Genomic DNA, 20,148 nt, shown 5'->3' on the forward strand with positions numbered 1-20,148 from the left:
CAGCAATTCATGTATGCTGACCCACAACGTAAAATCATTTTCATTGCTGCTTCATAACTCATTTAGCTACTGTTGTGAATCGTAATGTAAATATTTTTGGAGATAGAGTTTTGCCATGGGGTCACAACCCACAGAATGACAACTGCTGTTCTATGAAATCCATAAGGACCTAAAGAACCTGAGATCGTCCATGCTAGTGTTCCATTGATGACTGAAAACAGCTCCAATGCTATCCTGTCATAATACAAACTAAACTTGAAAAAAATACAGTCGGGCTGGAAAAACACTGTAAAGCTCACATTGGTGACATCATGGCCTTTCATTTTGCCTCCTCTTAGTAGGAAATACAAAGGTCATATTTACGGCTACCTGTTTGAGTCCCTTCCATTGAGGCAACAATGGACAAAATGAAGTGACTTTGCTCCGTGCAGATGTCTTTCTTGCCTCCCTTCCTGCCTCCCTTTTTCTCTCTTTTTCTTTCTTTTGTGTTTATGCACCTGCACTTGTGGAGGTCAAAGGATAACTTTTAAGAGTGGGCTCTGCCAGTATGTGGGGCTGGAGATTGAACTCAGGTTGTCAGGCTTAGCCACAAGCACCCATACCTCTTGAGCTATTAGCTTACCAAGCTCAAGTGTCTTTTTTCCTTCCTTTCTTCTCTTCTTCCTTCCTTCCTTCCTTCCTTCCTTCCTTCCTTCCTTCCTTCCTTTTAAAGCTGTATGGAATTTTCTTTGGGGATTCATTTGTTTTTGTTTTTGGAGAGACGGAATTGAAAAAAGGTTTCTCTGTGTAGCCCTGGCTGTCCTAGAAGGCACTCTGTAGACCAGGCTGGCCCCTGAACTCAGAGGTCCTCCTGGTTCTGCCTCCCAAGGTGTGTCCTGCCCGCTGTGCCAGGCTTGCTTTTGTTTTTGAAGCAGAGTCTCATTGTGTAGCCCAGTCTGGATTACTTTACCATCTTTCTGCCTTAGCCTCTTGGGTGCCGCCACCACACCTAGCAGGTGTGTGGTTTTTCTCTACCGTGAAAAACTACAGGTAGATTAGCAAGTTCCCCTTTGATTGTATGTTCTTAGTGCGTAGAGCTCTGTCCTCCCTCTCATGTGGGGAGGAATTCCTTGAGAGAGCATCGCCCTGAGCTCAGGTAGGATTAAGATGTTCTCTCCGGCCGCCTACACGCTGTGACCTTGAGCAGGTTACACAGAGTCCTTGAGCCTCTCTTTAAATGGGAAGGGAGAAGGCGATAATAGCCTATTGATAGGACTGGATGAAGTAACATCTGTATTTTCCCAGTTTTCATATGTGCATGGTTTTGCATTTGTGTCAGAGTACGTGTGGTTGTGTGATGTCCAGAATCATCTGTGATTGCTCTTTGCTTTACTCATGAGACTCAGAGCTTAACAGAATGGCTGAGTCTTGCTCGTCACAGTCTGGAGATTTCACCTTCGGACTGGAATTACAGGCAGGCTGCAATACTTATCCTCATTTGCCTGAGTTCTGAGCACTCTGGGCTTCACACTTAATTACTAAAGCACTTTGACCACCAAGCTATCTCCCTGGCCCTGTAAACCTCTAATTTTAGTAGGGGCACCAATAAATGATTACTTCTTATTAAAACTCAGAGCAGTTTCCAGAAGTTGCTGCTATTCAGCAACTTTGCCCCCTCCCTCTTTTGTTTTTCTAATTAATTAATTAACTAATTAATTAATTACAGTTTTTTCACTTTGTATCCCAGCTGTAGCCCCATATCTCATCCCCTCCCAATCCCACATCTCCCCCCATGCCCTTCCACAAGTCTACTGGTGGGGGAGCTCCTCCTTCCCTTCCCTCTGACCCTAGCCTATCAGGTCTCATCAGGACTGGCTGCATTGTCTTCCTTTGTGGCCTGGTAAGGCTGCTCCCGCCTCAGGGAGAGGTGATCAGAGAGCCAGCCACTGAGTTCATGTCAGAGACAGTCCCTGTTCCCATTACTAGGGAACCCACTTGGAGACTGAGCTGCCATGGGCTACATCTGTGCAGGGGTTGTAGGTTATCTCCATGAATGGTCCTTGGTTGGAGTATCAGTCTCAGAAAAGACTTCTGGGCCCAGACTTTTTTGATCTGTTGGAGATAGGTTTTTCTATCTCCCCCTTCTTTCATAAGATTCCCTGCACTCTGCCTAAAGTTTGGCTATGAGTCTTAGCATCTGTTTGGATACCTTGCTGGGTAGAGTCTTTCAGAGGCCCTATGGGGTAGGATCCTGTCCTGTTGCCTGTTTTCTCCCTCTTCCCATGTCCATTCTATTTGCCTTTCTGAGTGAGGATTGATCATCTTACCCAGGGTCCTCCTTCTTGCTTAGCTTCTTTAGGTGTATAGATTTTAGTATGTTTATCCTATATTATATGTCTAATATCCACTTATAAGTGAGTATATACCATGTGTGTCTTTCTGTTTCTTGGATACCTCACTCTTTTCTAGTTCCCACCATTTGTCTGCAAATTTCATGATTTCCTTGTTTTTAATCTGAGTAGTTTTTCATTGTATAAATGTACCATAACCTTTAGTACCATAACCCAGGCTGACCATAAACCCATGATCCTTCTGCCTCTACCTTCTAGGGCTGGGATTGTGGACATGTGATGTCATGCCCTACTTATTGGCTGCTTTCTATTTTTTTTAATATTTTTTATTTATTTTATGTATATGAATTCTCTATCTTCATGTACACCTACATGCCAGAGGAGAGCATCAGATCTCAATATAGATGGTTGTGAGCCACCATGTGGTTGCTGGGAGTTGAACTCAGGACCTCTGGAAGAGCAGCCAAGGGCTCTTAACCAGTGAGCCATCTCTCCAGCCCATTGGCTGCTTTCTTAAAAGTTATTTTATTTCGTGTGCTTTTGTGTCTGTGGCAGGCACACAGAGAGAGACAGAGAGAGCACATGTTGAGATCAGGTCAGTTTTGAGGAGTCAGTTCTTTCTGTCCACTGTAAATCCCAGTGACTGAACGCTGGTCAAATTTTCATGGCAAAGTGCTTTTCCCTGCTGAGCCATCTCACCAGTATCTCTCCCACTTCCCTTTTAAGCTTTCATCTGGTGATCAAGAGGAACTGTTGAAGTACAGAGTAGATGCTCAGGAAATACTTGTGGGAGCTTCAGTACTTCCTTTGATCTCCTGACTTCAGCAGTGCTTTGCACTAAGAGTTTTGTGCTGGGTGACATCTTGAGAGATGCTATATTAAAAAACAAAACAAAATAAAGACCAAACAACCTGGCCATTGAGAAATGCTGCAGTCACGGTGTGTCAAACTCCAGCCGTCCAGAGATAATTTGATGGAAGTTGTGAAAAGAAGAACCCACCCCAAACACACACACACATCTTGCTCCTTTAAGGTGTATTTATTTAGGGGGAGAGAGAGGCGGCTCAGCAGTGAAGCGCACCAGGTGTCCTTCCAAAGGACCCAGGTTTAATTCTCAGCACCGACATGTGACTCACAACCATCTGCAGTTGCAGTTCCAAGGATCTGACGTCCTCGTCCTTCCACAGGTGCCAGGGACACATAAGGTACACACATGTACATGCAGGCAAGTGTCAGTGCACATTATAAAAATTTTAAATCTATATTTATTTATTTTGTGGCCATTGTGTACCCAAGTGAGTGTATGTATGTGTACCATGTGTGTACAGTGTTCCTGAAGGCCAAAAGAGTGTGTTGGATCCCCTGAAACTGTAGTATAGGTGGCTGTGAACTGCTATGTGAGTGCGAGGAACCAAACTGGAGTCCTCTGCAAGAGCAGTGAGTCCTCTAAACTCCTGACCATCATCTCTCCAGTCCCCCTTTCTCACTTCTTAAATGAGGTGATGGGACCCTCTGAGCTTTTGTGAGCTGAGCCACACAGCTGAGTAGATATTTAGAACATGCTGAACAGAATGAATGAGGGGCCCTATGACTCACTGTCAAGTGCGTCTTATCTCTAATCCGTGGTTTAGTCTGTAGTTACTGTAACTGTCTGCTTACTGACAGCCATGAAGTCTTTCCCAGTAGCATGGTTATAGATAATGAGAATGAAAAAGCCAGATGACCTCAGGCTCCTGCTCTGTGGGAGAGGTTCCTAGAAAGAAACTTTTTGGGTCAAAAGATATAGACAGTCAAAACGCTGCCCTCCAAAGTAAGACCCACCATGATCTAACAGTTTACTTGCCTGGAAAAAGAGATAAACAGTTATCTTCCCCTGTGTGGTATGTTCTGAATCCCTCCCTTTCTCCCTGGGCACACCCTAACTGAAATGGAATAGAACACAGATCCACCTTCTTCTTGTCTTGCAGAGTCTGGCCACAGATAAAGGACCAAAATGACTGACTCAAAATACTTCACAACAACCAAGAAAGGTACTGTATGTGTCACCATGAACCCCAGATCTTCTGCTCCCTGCTATAGGGAGGGTGAATGATGGTCCAAAAACTGTTCACAGGTATGCTAGGTCTCAGCTTTGAGAGGCAAAGTCAGAAAGATCAGGGGTTAAAGGCCATGCTTAGATACACAGCAAGTTCAAGCTTAACCTGCTTTACTGAAGCAGGACCCCTGTCATGGGTCCCCCTGACTGTGAACGAGAGATTGAGAGACAATTAATATATATAGAGAGATCTAGATTCAAATCTAAATCCGACCAGTTTGTTTTTGGGTGTTTGGTTTTTCAAAGCAAGGTTTCTCTGTGTAGCCCTGGCTGTCCTGGAACTCACCCTGTAGACCAGGCTGGCCTCGAAGTCAGAGATCTGCCTGCCTCTGCCTCTGCCTCCCAAATGCTAGGATTAAAGGCGTGTGCCACCACTGCCTGGCTCCTGACCGTTTTTTAGGTAAGGGAAGATCCAAGGCAGATTGTAATAAAGGACTGAAGGGAGTTGGGGAGACCAGGGTCACAGCTCTGCTGAGGCTAACAGCAGCGCCAGCCTCTGGGGTATGGTCTTGGTGGGGAGCATTGCCTTCCTTGTAGTGATTCAGGAGCCAGGCTTACTGGCTGTATTTGGAGCCTGTTGGAAAAAGGAGGCATCTCAGAAGCAGTCTGCCCTGAGCTTACCTCACCAGCTTTCTTGGGGCCGATTTGACTGCCCTCCATCCATCAACTGGCCACATGCTTCGAGTAAAGTGACATTTTTGTGGAGGAGTACAGGGTCAAGGTTGCCATTGTCTGCTGGATCCAGACGTCGCTTGTAGGAGGAAGATGGTCCTTCATAAATTTGAACCACAGGATCTACAGATTATTCCTGGCCCTGTCAAGCAGTGTCCTTAGTGTGACCTTGCTCAGGCCATTGTTCTTAATCAACTGTTTACTTTCTTTCTATGATAATGATATAAAAAAGCAGAAGCAAAAAAAACTTATTTTCTTTTTTCTCATTATGAATCTATTTAGAACTTTTACATCACTTTCCCCCATATAACAGTCCCATGTCACCCCACCCCCACATGACTTGCAAAGGAACCAAGATTAGAATTCTTCTTGTGGCTAATTAATATCAGGTCAGCAGCTGTCCTTTATACAGAACAGAGTGCCAGACACTGAGATGGACATTTCACAGCTGAGAGTAAGGGAGGGAATTCATTGCCCAGACCAGAGAGAAGAACATGCAAGAAAATGGGGGCAGAGAGGCAAATGGATATCCATGGCAGGGCCAACCAAGCAAAGGGATTTATGTACAGCATAGGTTTTTGAGGGAACAAACCTGGTTTTCAACCTTAGCCTGTCTCATCTGCTATGGAACAACGTCCATTGCTCAATTGTAAAATGGGGAAAAGGCAGGTTGTTGTGAATATGAAATGAGAAAGGATATGGAAAAAAATTACCATGCTGCTGTGCTCAGAGAAAGGCTCAGGAATTGTCTACCATTAAACCTGTTAGCACATCCTGACTATCTCCATGGGATGGAGGTGGGGGCAATCACATATCCTCATTTCCTTTTTCTGCATCAAGTTCTTGAGAACAATTTATTACATGCTACAGCCCTTGTAGAACAGCTGAATTCTCCTCTCCAGGCTGAGGAAGTGAAACCCTGAGCAAGCTGTTTGAGCTCAGGGTTCTGGGAAAACAGGAAAAGCCTGCATGTGAGATCACTCAACTCCCCCCACCCTCCAGTGCCCCAGTTCCATTCAGCCTTGAGGGAATCAGGGCAAATGAGAGGGCTAAGGAGCACTTGCTGTCCTCTGCATTTTTAGTAGTCTAGCTGAGCAGGTCTTCAGGACCTTGGTTCCTATTTCTTCAGTCCAACATGGCCTTCAGGCTTCTATCACTTTAATTTCTCTCCTCACCATTCCTCACTATCACTTGTTCTACCTGAAGCCAAGGGCCTAAAGCTGTTCTCTACCTCCACCTAGTTCTCCAGGAAGTTGGTCCAACAAATCATCTTACCAGGCTGGGGGTGGAGTGATTGTTCATGCCTGTCTCCTTTCCTCAGGGGAAATCTTCGAGCTGAAAGCAGAGCTGAACAGTGACAAGAAGGAGAAGAAGAAGGAGGCGGTAAAGAAAGTGATTGCATCGATGACTGTGGGCAAAGATGTCAGGTATGCTGGTGACAGCGAGGTGCTGACTAGCTTAGGGCTTCACAGCTTGGGTCCATTTCAGTTCTTCCTGCATTTTCCCTCATTTGTCTGCTTTGACAAACCTCATTTCCAAACACACGATTCTGTTTGCATATGAGTGACAAGCTGAAATGCTAATGGCTCAGGCACTAAGTGAGTGAGTGAAGCAGACTGGGTTAAAAGGGCATCGGGCATTCGAGAGGGCATGGCAGAAACCCTCTCAGAAGCTCCAGGAGATTGCTGCCTATTAAGGAGAATGAACCCCATACATCTGCATACATCTGGGTATTCTGGGTATTTGCTTGTCTTAAGAACAGGAAATGTAGCTGGTGCACACCTGTAATCCTAGTACTCAGGAGGCTGTGAGTTCAAGGCCAGCCTGGTCTACAAAGCAAGTCCAGGACAGCCAAGGCTGCACAGAGAAACCCTGTCTCAAAAAAAAGAAGAGAAATATGTTTTTGGTGGTACTCAGCAGCACCTGGTCTAGGCTGTCTTCATGTGTTTAACTGCCTGTCGGACTGAGAAGTCTCCAAGTGATAGATTTCCTGTGTTTTTATTGGCCAGTCTGCAGAACACCTTCAGATACATTTTCTCAGAGGTTCTATACACTTCCCATTATATGCAGTGATTTTTTTTTCCTGCCAAATAAATGACCAAAGAATGAGGAAAGTTACTCTCTAGCAGTCACATGGCTAACGCAGAACCAGAAATCGAGCCTAGGCCTTCCAGAATCCAGACCCTGTCTTCTGTATGTGGTACTACTTTGCACATACCACAGAGGCTCCCTGGCTGAATTTTACAGAATGGTCACACTGTCCGGGCTTCCACACAGATTACTCCATTGCTCACTTTAGCAAGGACCTCCTGTAGCCAGTTTAGGAGTCCTTAGGAGAGACCTTGTAAGAACAGATTGTAAGAGGCTGTGAGGCGCCTCAGGGGATAAAGGTGTCTGCCACCAAGCCTGAATACCTGTGTTCAGTCCCCAGGATCCACATGGCTATCCTCTACTACTTGTCCTCTAAGCTCCGCATGTGTATGGTGGCACACATGAGCCTAGTGCATGCACACACACTTAATAAACTATGATTTCAAAATATGTTGCAAGGATTGGGCATCTCTAAATCACATATTTCTAGAAAGAAAAAACTTCTCCTTCAGCTAGAACATTACTGTCACTTCCTAACAAAGGCAACATCTTGGTTCTTCCTCCTCAAAAGAGGTTGCTCTACTGCTGCTGCCTGAGAGTGCCATTAGGCTCTTTACTTCCTCTTCCTCTCTCCACAGTGGCTCTGTTCTTGCTGTGCGGCATCTTTCTAGGTGACTTTGGCCACTGCAGCTCTGAGGGAACCTGTCCTGTTGGATACCCCCTTCATACTGTTACCTGGTTCTTGGCAATAAAAGCCCAAGAACTGAGGCAGGGTAATGGCTCAGATTCTAGGAAACTGATCTTTATATTTTACATGTCAAGGCCTGTGACTCTGGGGTCATTATGGTACCATGATGGGAAGAATCCTACCAAGTACAGCAAAGGTCATACATAGATCTGGCTCCTCATGTTGTTTAACCCTTTGGGGGGAGTGGTATTGGTTGGAGACAGGGTTTCTCTGTGTAGCCCTAGTTGTCCTGGAACTTGCCCAGTAGACCAGGTGGGCCTCAAAGTCAGAGATCCACCTGCCTCTGCCTCCTGAGTGCTAAGATTAAAGGTGATACCACCACTGCCCAGCTGCTTGACATTTCTTAACCTCAGATTTATCGGAAATGGGAACACTCCCCTGGCTTTCTGGAGCTGTTAAATGAGAGGAGTCATATCCAGCCCTTAGCACCATGCCTGGCTCACAGCAAATATCCCATATACCTTGCTGGTCCTTAGTGGGTGCTGAACCTTTCCCTTCAGCCCTGAGATGTTCTAGAACCAGCAACCCAATATAAGGGACCACATGAAGTACTACAGAAGGAAAAAGAATGATAACTCAGTAAAGACCATATGCTTTAGGAATGTTGTCTCTTTAAGTATCACAAAGGCCTGGAGAAGTGGGTTTCTGGTGGTAGGGAGCAGTACTGAGAATTGTATGTGCTAGGCAAGTGCTCTACCACTAAGTCCCAGCCCCAGCCTCAGTCATTTCTTTTGCACCTTTACAAATGAAGAAACTCATACTTTTCCCTGCTTCTCACCATCATCTCTTCCCTTTCCTGCATTTAACTGCCAGGAAAGCTTGCTTTTCTCTGTCTTCAACCTCTACTGATGCTGCTTTGATTTTGCAGTGCTCTCTTCCCTGATGTGGTGAACTGTATGCAGACAGACAACCTGGAGCTAAAGAAGCTGGTGTATCTGTACTTGATGAACTATGCCAAGAGTCAGCCAGATATGGCCATTATGGCTGTCAACACTTTTGTGAAGGTGAATAGAAAGCAAGTGGAGTGGAGGGGGCTAAGGGCCGCTCTCTGTCTCATGTCCCTGTGTCTTTGGAGAGCTGGGACACTGCCCAACTTGGCTGAGTGCTTGGCACTCAGACTCATTTCTGACCCTGCAAGCCTTCTTCTGCCTGGGCAGGCTGAGGGCCTTTTCCTCCAGCAGAGGGCTCCCACTCTCTCCAGAACCACAGACCTAAAGACTATGCCTCATTCATTCCCTGTGAGGTGGCACTAGGACGGTTGGCCTCTCACTCCCCTGGGCTGGGCAGTCAATTCTGCGTCGATTGACAGGGCAGATTTCAGCAAGAATTGGAGAGCAGCTCTATTCCCTTTCCATGTGACTCCTTTCTGTATTTTCTGTTACCACATGAGGAGCAAAGCGTGAGCTTGGACATTGACTCCTAATTGATAGTCACATGCAGGAAAATTAGGGCTTCCTGTGGCTGTATTGCCTGTAATTCCAGCACTTGAGAGGCTAAGGAAGGAGACTTGCTGTGAGTTCTAGGTCAGCCTGGGTGACAATGAGTTCCAGGCCAGTCTGAGCAACATGGCAAGACCCTATTTCAAAAAGAAAAGATTGAGGACTATGGTGCTAGGAGCATATAGGTTTGGATTGCTGCTCTGTGCTGACTAGGCAAAATACAACCTTCTCCACACCCTCAGTTTCCTTGGTGTGAAACAGCGACTCAGGAAGCAGCAGAGAGGGTGTAGAGCCCCTCACGCAGTATCTGGCAAATGCCTGGCATCCATTCTGTGGCATTTGCTTTGAGTATTATTGGCTGTGGTTAGTGGATCCCACAGCAGCTGCCTGATGTTGCTCAGAGCTAGAGGCCAGGGAGAGTAGGAAGCCACAGATGACTCATCCTACCCCTGTCCCTGCCCAATGACTTGTTTCCTTCAGGACTGTGAGGACCCCAACCCCCTCATCCGGGCCCTGGCTGTGAGAACTATGGGCTGTATCCGAGTTGACAAGATCACAGAGTACTTGTGTGAACCACTCCGGAAGTGCCTGAAGGATGAAGATCCATATGTGCGCAAGACAGCAGCTGTGTGTGTAGCCAAGCTCCATGACATCAATGCTCAACTAGTAGAAGATCAGGGTTTCCTGGACACACTTAAAGACCTCATCTCTGACTCTAACCCCATGGTAAGTTGCTGACAATCATGGTGGTGCCTCCGCACACTCCTGGATTGTTTGAGAAGACGGCCTGGGCTAACCTTCCACCTGGCTCTCACCCTTCATAGAAGTTAGGGCTGTGCTGAGTATCTAGGTGTTCTTCTTTCTTGCTGTGGTTTGAAGGGAGCTAGGCCTGGGTTTCCTTTGACCCAAGCCCTGTTTGCCTCATTATAAAACTTGGGGAGGAAACATACCTGACCTTAGCTGGCTTGACCTGGTGAGCAGCGACTATAGTCAGTGTTAGTTTCCTTCCCTTTCCAGTCACTGTCATGTCAGCTCCTTACCAACACCATCTGTAATTCCCAGGCATGTAGTCCTCTTCCTTATGGGGCTGAAGGGGTGCCACCTTAAAGTACTACAGTGTGGAAGACGGGACACCAGGATACACTAGGTGGGAACCCCGGTCCCCTCACTCATTGTGGTGGCAAGAGTTTGCAGTGAAGCTTGTCAGGGCCAGTAATTCCAGTGATCAGGAGGCCGAGGCAGGAGGAGCGAGAGTTAAAGGCCCAGCCTGTGCTAAAATCTTTTCTAAAAGTTGAAAAAATCTAGGAAAAGATGGACTATTTAAAACACTGGGCACAACTCCCACTCTGTGTCCAGCAGAAACACTGGTTGTGCATAGATTAAACACTAATAACTAGAACACTGTCAGAGAAAAGTTGAAAACATTGTAGACTGTACATAAAAGGAGCTGTCCTGGCAGAAACATTTGGTAAACCCCATTATAGCCCAGACCCGTCCACTCCTAGCAGCCTCGAAGAGAGCTGCAGAAGTCTTCTCTTTCTGAGAAGTACAGTGACAGCCACTGCAGTGAGTGCTCTAGCCGAAAGAGGGAAATTGGATTGGTAACATGCATTGCCTTCCATTGCTAGGTGCCTGGAGCTGCGCCTTCCTTTCCCTGCTTCTTTCCAGTGGCAGGTGTGCTTATTTCAGTTCTTTCCAGAGGAGCCAGTGGGATGAGGGTTCGTCTTGAGTCGGACCTTCTTGAGGTCCTAGAGCCTACCAATAGTGGACATATTCCTTACAGAATATCCGATGTTTTGCTAATGTCCTTATCCCCTGTGCTTCCTGACTTGAGCAATACTCCAACCTCTATCTCTTCCACCTTCTCAACCAGGTGGTAGCAAATGCGGTGGCTGCCCTCTCAGAGATCGCTGAGTCGCACCCCAGTAGCAACCTGCTTGACTTGAACCCACAGTCCATCAACAAGCTGCTGACAGCCCTTAACGAATGCACTGAGTGGGGCCAGATCTTCATTCTAGACTGTCTGGCCAACTACATGCCCAAGGATGACCGTGAGGCCCAGAGGTGAGCAGACACACCCCTTATTTACGAGCCTAGTTGGAGATGGTCCTCATGGGGCTCTTTGGACTGGGCCTCTTTCCAAGACCTCTTCTTCCAGTATCAGACACAGTGTAAGGGAAACAGCCAACTGCTCATCTCCAGAGCTATTCTGTTAGTTATATGGCTTCAGGCAGTGAACTTTCTGCTTGCTATGAACATAGATGGGTCCTGGCCAGGAGCTGAGAAGGATCCATCTGGGCTGAATCAAGAGCATTATAGCTTCAGAAGCACTAAGTTCTGTAGGTGCCTGACTTCTGCTGAGTGTCTTCAATGTTAGGGAATCTTTAAAGCAAGTTTGTGCAATGTATTCCATCACCCTTGACCATCTTACAGACGAGGAGACTGAATTAGAGAGGTGGAAGGAATCGCGTAGTTCGCCCAGCTGGATCTGTTTTGACCAATATGAATGAATGCCTTCGCAGTAGGGGAAGGGAAGGAGCTGGCATTTGGAGCTATTTCCTTTGTGCCAGGCATGTATTCATTCTTTTCACTTAAAGTGCCCAACAAGTCTGTAAAATAGACATCATTACATCAACTCTGACATGAGGAAACTGAGGCTCAAGGTGTCTGGGGCCTGCCAGAGTCAGTGGGTAGCAGACAAGGCCCTCCTCCTATAGAAGACATGCTGTTTTAGCTGGAGGTATAGCTCAGTTGGTAGAGTGATTGCTAAGAATACATGACGTCCTGCCTTCTAGCCCTAGCACCGCATAAACCAGGCATGGTGGAGTGTGCATGTAATCTCAGCACAAGAGGATCAGAAGTGTTGCCTCACGTGTATGAGGCCCCATGTTCAGTGCTAGTACTGGAATAAAAGGAAAGGGGGAAACCAGCCTTTGACTTGAGAAGTTCATTGGCTACATAGCAAGCTTGAGGCCCATCTGGGTTACATCTGTGTCAAAAAAGAAGACGTGCTATTTTGATAAGTGAAAACAGGACTTTTCCCTTGTCTCTCTCTTTACTCTACTGGAATGGCTGGACTCCAGCATCTGTGAGAGGGTCACTCCTAGGCTCTCCCATGCCAACTCTGCGGTGGTGCTGTCTGCTGTGAAGGTGTTGATGAAGTTCATGGAGATGTTGTCCAAGGACCTGGACTATTACGGCACATTGCTCAAGAAGCTGGCACCTCCTCTGGTCACACTGCTGTCAGCAGAGCCAGAGCTTCAGTATGTGGCTCTGCGCAACATCAACCTCATCGTGCAGAAAAGGTACAGAGACCACATGTTTGCCACATGCTAGACACAGGGACCCCTCAGGGAGACTGGTCTGTCACCATGCAGGAAGCCTAAAGAGTGTAAGGAGTTCTCAGCCAGAGTACCCTTCTCAGGGGACACTCGACAGTGTCTGGACACATATTTAGTTCTCACAATTAGAGGCTCTACTGGCATCCAGTGGACAGAGACACCAAGGACACTGCTTAGTATCCTACAGTGATGTACAGTCCCTCACAGCAAGAAACTACCTGGCCCAGGTCAGTGGTGTCAATCTTAGGAAGCCTTGACTCAGCCTTAGGGAGAGCCAATAAATAAAGGCAAGTATGGTGCTGCTGCACCCTGACATTGGGCACCTCAGAGCCTGTAAAGTCCTTCAGGGATATCTGAAGATTTTGTATGTGTGCAGTTTGCTAGGGGACAAAGTTCATAGGTCTCATCAAAATCCTTGAATTTGGAGACCTTAGAGATGGTGAGAGATCATGGACTTGGCAACCGCAAGCCCTAGGGGGAGAAGTAGAACCGAATGCTGGGCAGCCTGCTTTCTTCCTCCTAAGGGGGTGACTCAGGTAAGTCACTGCTCTCAAGGAAGGGGTCCGAGGCTAGATGGCTAAGGTCTGAAACTCCATAAGTTTGGGTCTGAAGTGTCCCTGGAATGGCCTTCTCTTTCCTCTATGGCAGCTCTGAGTTAGGACACATGAGCTGGGGTGGAATCTACCTCCTAAATTCTCCTCCCAGCCTTAGGTCAAGTAAATCTCTGTAGTCAGGGCTTGGCAATGGCAACTCATTCCTGCTGTTTGCTGCCAGGAACCACAGGACCACAGTAAACAGGGCCCCTTGTGGTCATGCCCTAGGAAGGTAGCATATCCTCTTGTCACAGCATCTGTCTGGTTCTTGATATTTCTTAGAGGGCCAGAGATATTTATTGAGCTGGGACATTTGTGAAGATTTGGAAAGAACACATGGGTAAAGAGTTCCGAGTCTCTAAGCAGTGTGATGAGGTAACTGGGCTTTGCTGTTGCAGTGTTCATCTCTATACACCAGTGGCCATGGGTTGCTGCATTTATTAGAACACAGGAACTAGGTCAGCATGAATGGTTCTCTGTGCTATATTTAACATGACACTCTCTTAAGAAGTTCTCTATGTCACTGGTCATGACCTGTGCCAACTTGACATATGATTGGGCAGCCGTTGTCAAGTCTTGATTGTAGAAGTCATCTTTCTATTACCCATCTCAGAGTTGCCTCCCCAAAGAGCACCATAAAAAGCTCCTTACTCAGCCAGGCTCTCCCGAAGTTTGTATGACAACACAGACTCTTTGAGTTTCTCTTTCCTCTGCCCTCATGACAGATAACTTTTTTTTAGAATTATTAATTTCTGTCCTAGGAAGGGCATAGAAGTTGGATCAGGATGGTGTGTCTTGTCTTGCTCTCAGCCTTCTAGAGAGTGACAAACACAAGCTTTGTAACCTCTCTGAATTTTCCTGTCTTAGAAAAAGGTGTCCCATGGTACCACATGAGGGCTGGAAGGAATGAGCAGTGGGTACACTTAGATAGCTTAGCAGGTGATAATTCCTCTTGGCAAGTGCCTTCATAAAGCATTGATTATGCTAGATGTCTCATCTCCCACGTTTGTCCGAATGTGCAAGTACAGCGTTTCCCAGTAGTCAGTCACTGTGCTCCTACCTAAGACTTACTAGAGCAACCAACAGCTGGGCCATAAAGAAGAGTTTGGAAGAATTCATGAAAAAGTTTGTCATGGGCTTTCCCTCTATTGGAGGGAACAGCAGTATGTGTGGAATGTGTCTTCCCAGGGTGCCTCAGGTGTTCATTTGAGGCACACTCCAATATTTCAGAACTCCAGAAGGAAAGCTGGGTTGGGCATCAGCCATATTGTTTATAAATAGAGTGTAAGCATAGTCAACCATTTGTATCACTGAATGAACAGGGCGAATGTTCCCGAGTTTAAGTTCACACACAGCAGGTCTAGTGCTAGCAGATTCAAACCTGTGGTGGTAATTATTTCTCCACAGCTCATTCTCAGTTTATGGGGTAGGAATCAAAGGCATTAGAACCCTGGGCTGCTGCCTGCCACCCTTGTGAACTCCTTTTCCTTCCTGAGATGTGGCCCAGCAGTTGTAGGTAGCCAGGCAGGACCACTGCCTACAGTCACACAGTCTGGGTGGTGGGTCTGCCTCCTAGTCAGACTTCCCCTACAGCCCAGGGGAGGCAGAAGTGGAATGGTTTCCTCACGGGCCATATGACTTCTTTTCTGTTCTCTGCGCATCCTGCCCTGCCACCAGGCCAGAGATCCTGAAGCATGAAATGAAGGTTTTCTTTGTGAAGTACAATGACCCCATCTATGTGAAGCTGGAGAAGCTGGACATCATGATCCGCCTGGCCTCCCAGGCCAACATCGCCCAGGCAAGCAGAGTGTGGTGGTGTGGGACTCAAGCTTTGGGGTCAGACAGCTTCCTTATTAGCTGTGTCTCTAAGTCAGGTAAGCATGCTCAGTGTAGGCATTTTATCTCATGGAGAGTTCAGCCTGGAGGACAGAGTTCTGTAAGCAAGCAAAACAACGAATATTTTTATTATTAACAGTGTTCTCAAGCTGTGCACACAGGTATACTCCTGAAGTCCCGGATACTTGGGTGGCTGAAGCAGGGGAATCACTTGTCCTGAGATCCAGACTATCCTAGGCAACATAATCAGACTCCTTACACATACTACTCTAAAATGTCCCCTCATTCCCCCTATTGTTACCTATTACTTATCACTAAAAAGTGATAGTTGGGCACCAGGGCTATCGCTCGGTTGGTAAAGCACTTACTAGGGGCAGTCATGAAGACCCAAAATTGGTGTGGGAGCTGAAGAGATGGCTCTGTAGTTAAGAGCACCTGCTACTCCTTCAAAGGACATGGATTTGGTTCTCAGTGCCTACTTCAGGCAGCTCACAACTGCCTGTAACTCCAGTTTTATGTGCACACACACCAATGAAAACAAATCTTTAAAAAAAAAAAAAAAAAAACAGCTGAGTTTGGTAGTGCGCATTTGTAATCCCAACACTGGCGAGATAGAGACAGGCACTTCTGGCTAACTTTCCTGCAAAGCTCCAGGCTAGTGAGAGACTGGCTCAAAAACTAAACAAACATAAAAGGACTGCTCCTGAGGAATGACCGCGAGGTAGTCCTCGGGCTTCCACATGCATGTGCACACGTCTGTACTCATATACCCTGTGTCCCCACCTGCAACAGCAGTAGTTGAGGCTGGGAATGTCGTTTGATGGTTAGAGTATCTACTTGGCACACATAAGGCCCCAGATTCCATCCCCAACCTCACACACACAAAATAAGGTGCTTGATATAGCAGCCGTCAGTGCAAGGGTTGTGCCTTGCTACGTGGTCATCCTCTACCTTCTTTTGAGGAACCTGATGGTACTCTTCTGGACTGGGCTGTGAGCAGGCAGCAGAATCCCATCTCTTTTGGAGTTTGTGCATTCCTATTACCTAAGAGTTCTAACGTGTTCCATCAGACATCCAACCCATTTTCCATTTGGACCACAGGTACTGGCAGAACTCAAAGAGTATGCTACAGAGGTAGATGTGGATTTTGTACGGAAGGCCGTGCGTGCCATCGGCCGCTGCGCCATCAAGGTGGAGGTGAGTAGGTTCCGGGAGTCTGTTTTTAGCCGGGGAGGGGAAGGTTGTTGGAAACAGAAAGCCAGTCTGATCCTGGCAGTTGTTTATGGTCCAGGAAGCCCGAGGGCCACCATCAGAGCCTCTAAGGTGCTCACTATGTAGATTAGATTGGCTGTTTCTCACTTTAGGCCCTTGAGTTGCAACGGGTAAAATTAGCCCACTGTAATGATGGTTTTAAGGCCACAGGGCAGCCAGCAGCTCGTGGAGTTCCTATTAGACATGATTTATCATGGAGGTGACTCAGGCTATCAGGACCTCTGCCTGATAGCTACTTAAGTAGATACCTTAAGAAAAGCTGCTGGGCTTTTCCTCTGAGCTACCAAGCCACTCTGACCCTTGGGTCCTGGCATTTTATTCCCATCCACTCTGACTATTCCTTGACTGTTGACCTGGACTCAGTGGCCTAAGGAACCTGGGATAGCTAGTCATACTCACTCCAGACCCTCAAGGCATTTTAAGGTATTTTCCTCTTGATGTTTATTATGGCCCTCCTGAGACATCTGTACCATTGGGCTATTATTGTTGTCTATTGAAATTAAAGCAAAAGCCTGACGTGGTGGCACATGCCTGTAATCTTAGCACTTGGAGGAGAGGCAGAGGCAGGCAGATTGCTGTGAGTCAGAAGCCAGCCTGGTCTACAAAGCAGGTCTAGGACAGCCAAGGCTACACAGAGAAAGCCTGTCTCAAACAAAGAAACAAAAAACAAAAGAAATTAAATTTTGCTGTCCCTAGCAAAAGACTAGGAACAGAAACTTTGTGGGTTTAGTCACAGCAGCTCATTTCATTAAACAAGATAGAGAGATGAGGCCAAGGAGGGTCACTCAGCCCTTGGGGTTTGCCTAGAGGAACTCCCAATGGCTTAACACTGTCAGGAGCTACACCTCCGATTTCTCATGTTTTCATTGTATCTGGGGCATCATGTTTTCATCCAGGGCCCCTATTTGGCCCTTGTTCTCTACCTCCCCATTATTAAGGGAAAAGGGTTTGTTCTTAAGCTCTGATAGGGAAGGTGGGCAAGGTGATTTATTGTGGTTGGCCCTGGCATGCTCATTAGCCCTACTGGAAACCGTGTGTCCACACTGCTGCTTCTTTCCTCACAGCAATCTGCAGAGCGCTGTGTGAGCACATTGCTTGATCTCATCCAGACCAAGGTCAACTATGTGGTTCAGGAAGCCATTGTGGTCATTAAGGACATCTTCCGCAAGTACCCCAACAAGTAGGTGCCCACCCTTCCTGGTAAGAGGGCAGCCTGGAGTCCCCTTCCTCTTTTTGTTTTCCATTTTACAGGTGGCTTTCTCAGAAGGAACTTCTTGTCTTCTTTTACCCAACCTGGCCCTTCAATCCAAAATAAGAGCAACTACACTCTTATTGCTCGGCAATGGTGGTACTCACCTTTAATCCCAGCATTTGGGAGGCAGAGGCAGGTGGATCTCTGTGAATTCAAGGCCAGCCTGGTATACGTAGGGAATTCCTGGACAAAGCCAAGGATACGCAGAGAAACCCTGTCTCTTGGAGAAAAAAAACAAAACAAAACAAACAAACAAACAAAAAAAAACACGCACACACACAGTCGCCTATCTTCATCACCCCTCCAAGTCTGGGAAGCTGCATATCTGCCTTGGCCCCTAAGCCTACAACACAGACATTAGCCAAACTTTATTGGTGCTCACACAATGGCTCAATTCTACTTTCTTAGGTATGAGAGTGTGATAGCCACACTGTGTGAGAATCTGGACTCCCTGGATGAGCCTGAGGCCCGTGCTGCTATGATATGGATAGTGGGCGAGTATGCTGAGCGCATTGACAATGCAGATGAGCTGCTGGAGAGCTTCCTCGAAGGTTTCCATGATGAGAGCACTCAGGTGAGCCTTCACGTGGGCAGACCCATACTGACTGCCTAGCCCACTTCTGGCTTGTCCTAGCCCTTTTCCCTCCCCTCCTCATACTGCATTGCTGGTGTGAACAGGCATTGACAGGCTCTGTGTGGCCCGCTTTTCTCCCCACCGCAGTGCCTCAGAGGACACAGGACAGTCTGTGGTCTGTGTGGAAGCTGAGCAGAAGTTGCTGGCTTTGTTTCAATTTCATATTCATCTTTGTAGTACATGATTCAAAATAGATTCTACAGGGACTGTGTAATGAAAATTCTTCCTCTAACTGCTTTCCTGGCCACAGGTCTCCCAGTTACTAGCATTTTTGGTCTCCTGGTGATACAGAAGCTGTAGGAATTTACCAGTAGATATGCATGGACCTGTGCATATTCATTTGCAGCCAATTTTTATTCTTCTTACCATTTGTGTTCCATAAATACCATGTGGCACTTCCAGAAGAGATCAAGTTAGATGCTATGACATCTAGACCATTCTTATCAGTTAGTCGACATGTAACCTTTATCATTGACTCATTAGTATTGAACTCAGTGGCCAACAACACTGTGACTTGTGCCTGACTAAAATTTATCTAGCATATATATTTCTCCACAGAGAACCTTCCAGACTTCTAACTAAAGTATCACACTTAGGGACCATTTAAATGAGGGAACGGATACTTCTTTACAGGTGAGAGCTGAAACAAGAAAGAGTCAGCCTTGTAGTGTTCACCCTCAGCCTGAGCATATACACAGGTGATTTACGTTTCCATGGCTCTGCCTGTATCTGCAGATGATCACACAAGTCCTGTGTGAATATTGATTTTTCAGGGGCCACAAGAGGCAGATTTACAAGCACGGAAGCAGTGTGGCAGTGTACATATGTAGTCCCAGCATTTGTGAGGGAGGGTTTGTCATATGTTTGTGGTCATCCTTGGCTATTTAGAGTGTTTGAGTCCAGCCTGGACTACATGAGACCTTGTCAATAAAAACAAGGTGAGATGGCTCAGTGGGTAAAGGCACCTGGCACCAAGCCTGACAGTTGGAATCCAGTCATAGGAACCCACCTGGTGGTAGAGAACCTACCTGCAAGGTGTCCTCTAGCCTCAACCTGTGTCATGGCGCTCACACTTGTGCGCGTGCGCACACACACGGAGAGATTATAAACAGTTGTAAGTTGTAATAAAAAATAAAACCAAGTGTTTACAAGTATGGAAACTTAAATGGTATAGTAGTTCATTATCCAGCTTTAAATTGTTTAGAACCTTGCTGTCTCCCCTTAGGATACATCTGGGAGGCATGTCATCATTAATCTATGCTTCCTGTAAGCATTTGTATGTGTGTGTTTTCTTGTAAGCGTGCCACTATGACTAAGCAGATAGTTTGGGGAGAAGGGATTGTACGCTTGAGATTTGCCTAGCTCTTTACTGATTTCATTTCGTAGAGAGGTTGTTCTGGTTTGACCTCCCATCTTAAATGGCACTGGCCTGCCTCTTGTACTTGGTTTGAGCAGCTCAAAAGGTAATGGGTCTAAATGTGTCTAACTGTGTCAGTTCCTTTACCTGTGAAATCAGGAAATGTCTTCTCCTGCCCAGTGCAGGCAGTGTAACTAGTGAGTCCAAGCAGAGACAGGAATCAGAAACCCCAAAGCCCACACTCATCATCTACTTCACCTTTGTTTAGTGATTTTATGCTCATCTTAACATACGTCTGGCTCATAGTAAGTACTCCTCAATGGTAGTACTGACCTGGGTCAGAATTAAATTCAAAAGCGAAGTGGCCCAGGAAAAATCAGAGCCTGCTGGTTCCCATAGCGGACCTGTCCAAGCAGCACACTCCCTCCCCATACTCCTGCTTGCATTGTGGTGTTGGGGCCATGTGTGTCACTCTAAATGGCTCCACC

The 20,148-nt window shown here is 46.7% G+C and overlaps 1 protein-coding gene across 6 annotated transcripts in view; it reads left to right on the forward strand.

The window, feature by feature from the left end:
* Ap1b1 (adaptor related protein complex 1 subunit beta 1) overlaps positions 1-20,148 on the forward strand; it is a 90,619-nt gene that overhangs the window by 54,805 nt on the left and 15,666 nt on the right. For all 6 annotated transcript variants that reach the window (XM_060365588.1, XM_060365585.1, XM_021632714.2 and 3 more), the window contains exons 2-11: positions 4,298-4,360; positions 6,419-6,524; positions 8,805-8,940; positions 9,856-10,101; positions 11,249-11,439; positions 12,459-12,680; positions 14,987-15,107; positions 16,247-16,342; positions 17,482-17,597; positions 18,078-18,243. In XM_060365588.1, coding sequence (XP_060221571.1) covers positions 4,324-4,360; positions 6,419-6,524; positions 8,805-8,940; positions 9,856-10,101; positions 11,249-11,439; positions 12,459-12,680; positions 14,987-15,107; positions 16,247-16,342; positions 17,482-17,597; positions 18,078-18,243 — 1,437 coding nt within the window. In that variant the 5' untranslated portion in view covers positions 4,298-4,323. The remainder of the gene's footprint in view (positions 1-4,297; positions 4,361-6,418; positions 6,525-8,804; positions 8,941-9,855; positions 10,102-11,248; positions 11,440-12,458; positions 12,681-14,986; positions 15,108-16,246; positions 16,343-17,481; positions 17,598-18,077; positions 18,244-20,148) is intronic.

Source organism: Meriones unguiculatus, chromosome 12 (assembly GCF_030254825.1).
Source record: "Meriones unguiculatus strain TT.TT164.6M chromosome 12, Bangor_MerUng_6.1, whole genome shotgun sequence".
NCBI classification, from domain to species: domain Eukaryota; kingdom Metazoa; phylum Chordata; class Mammalia; order Rodentia; family Muridae; genus Meriones; species Meriones unguiculatus.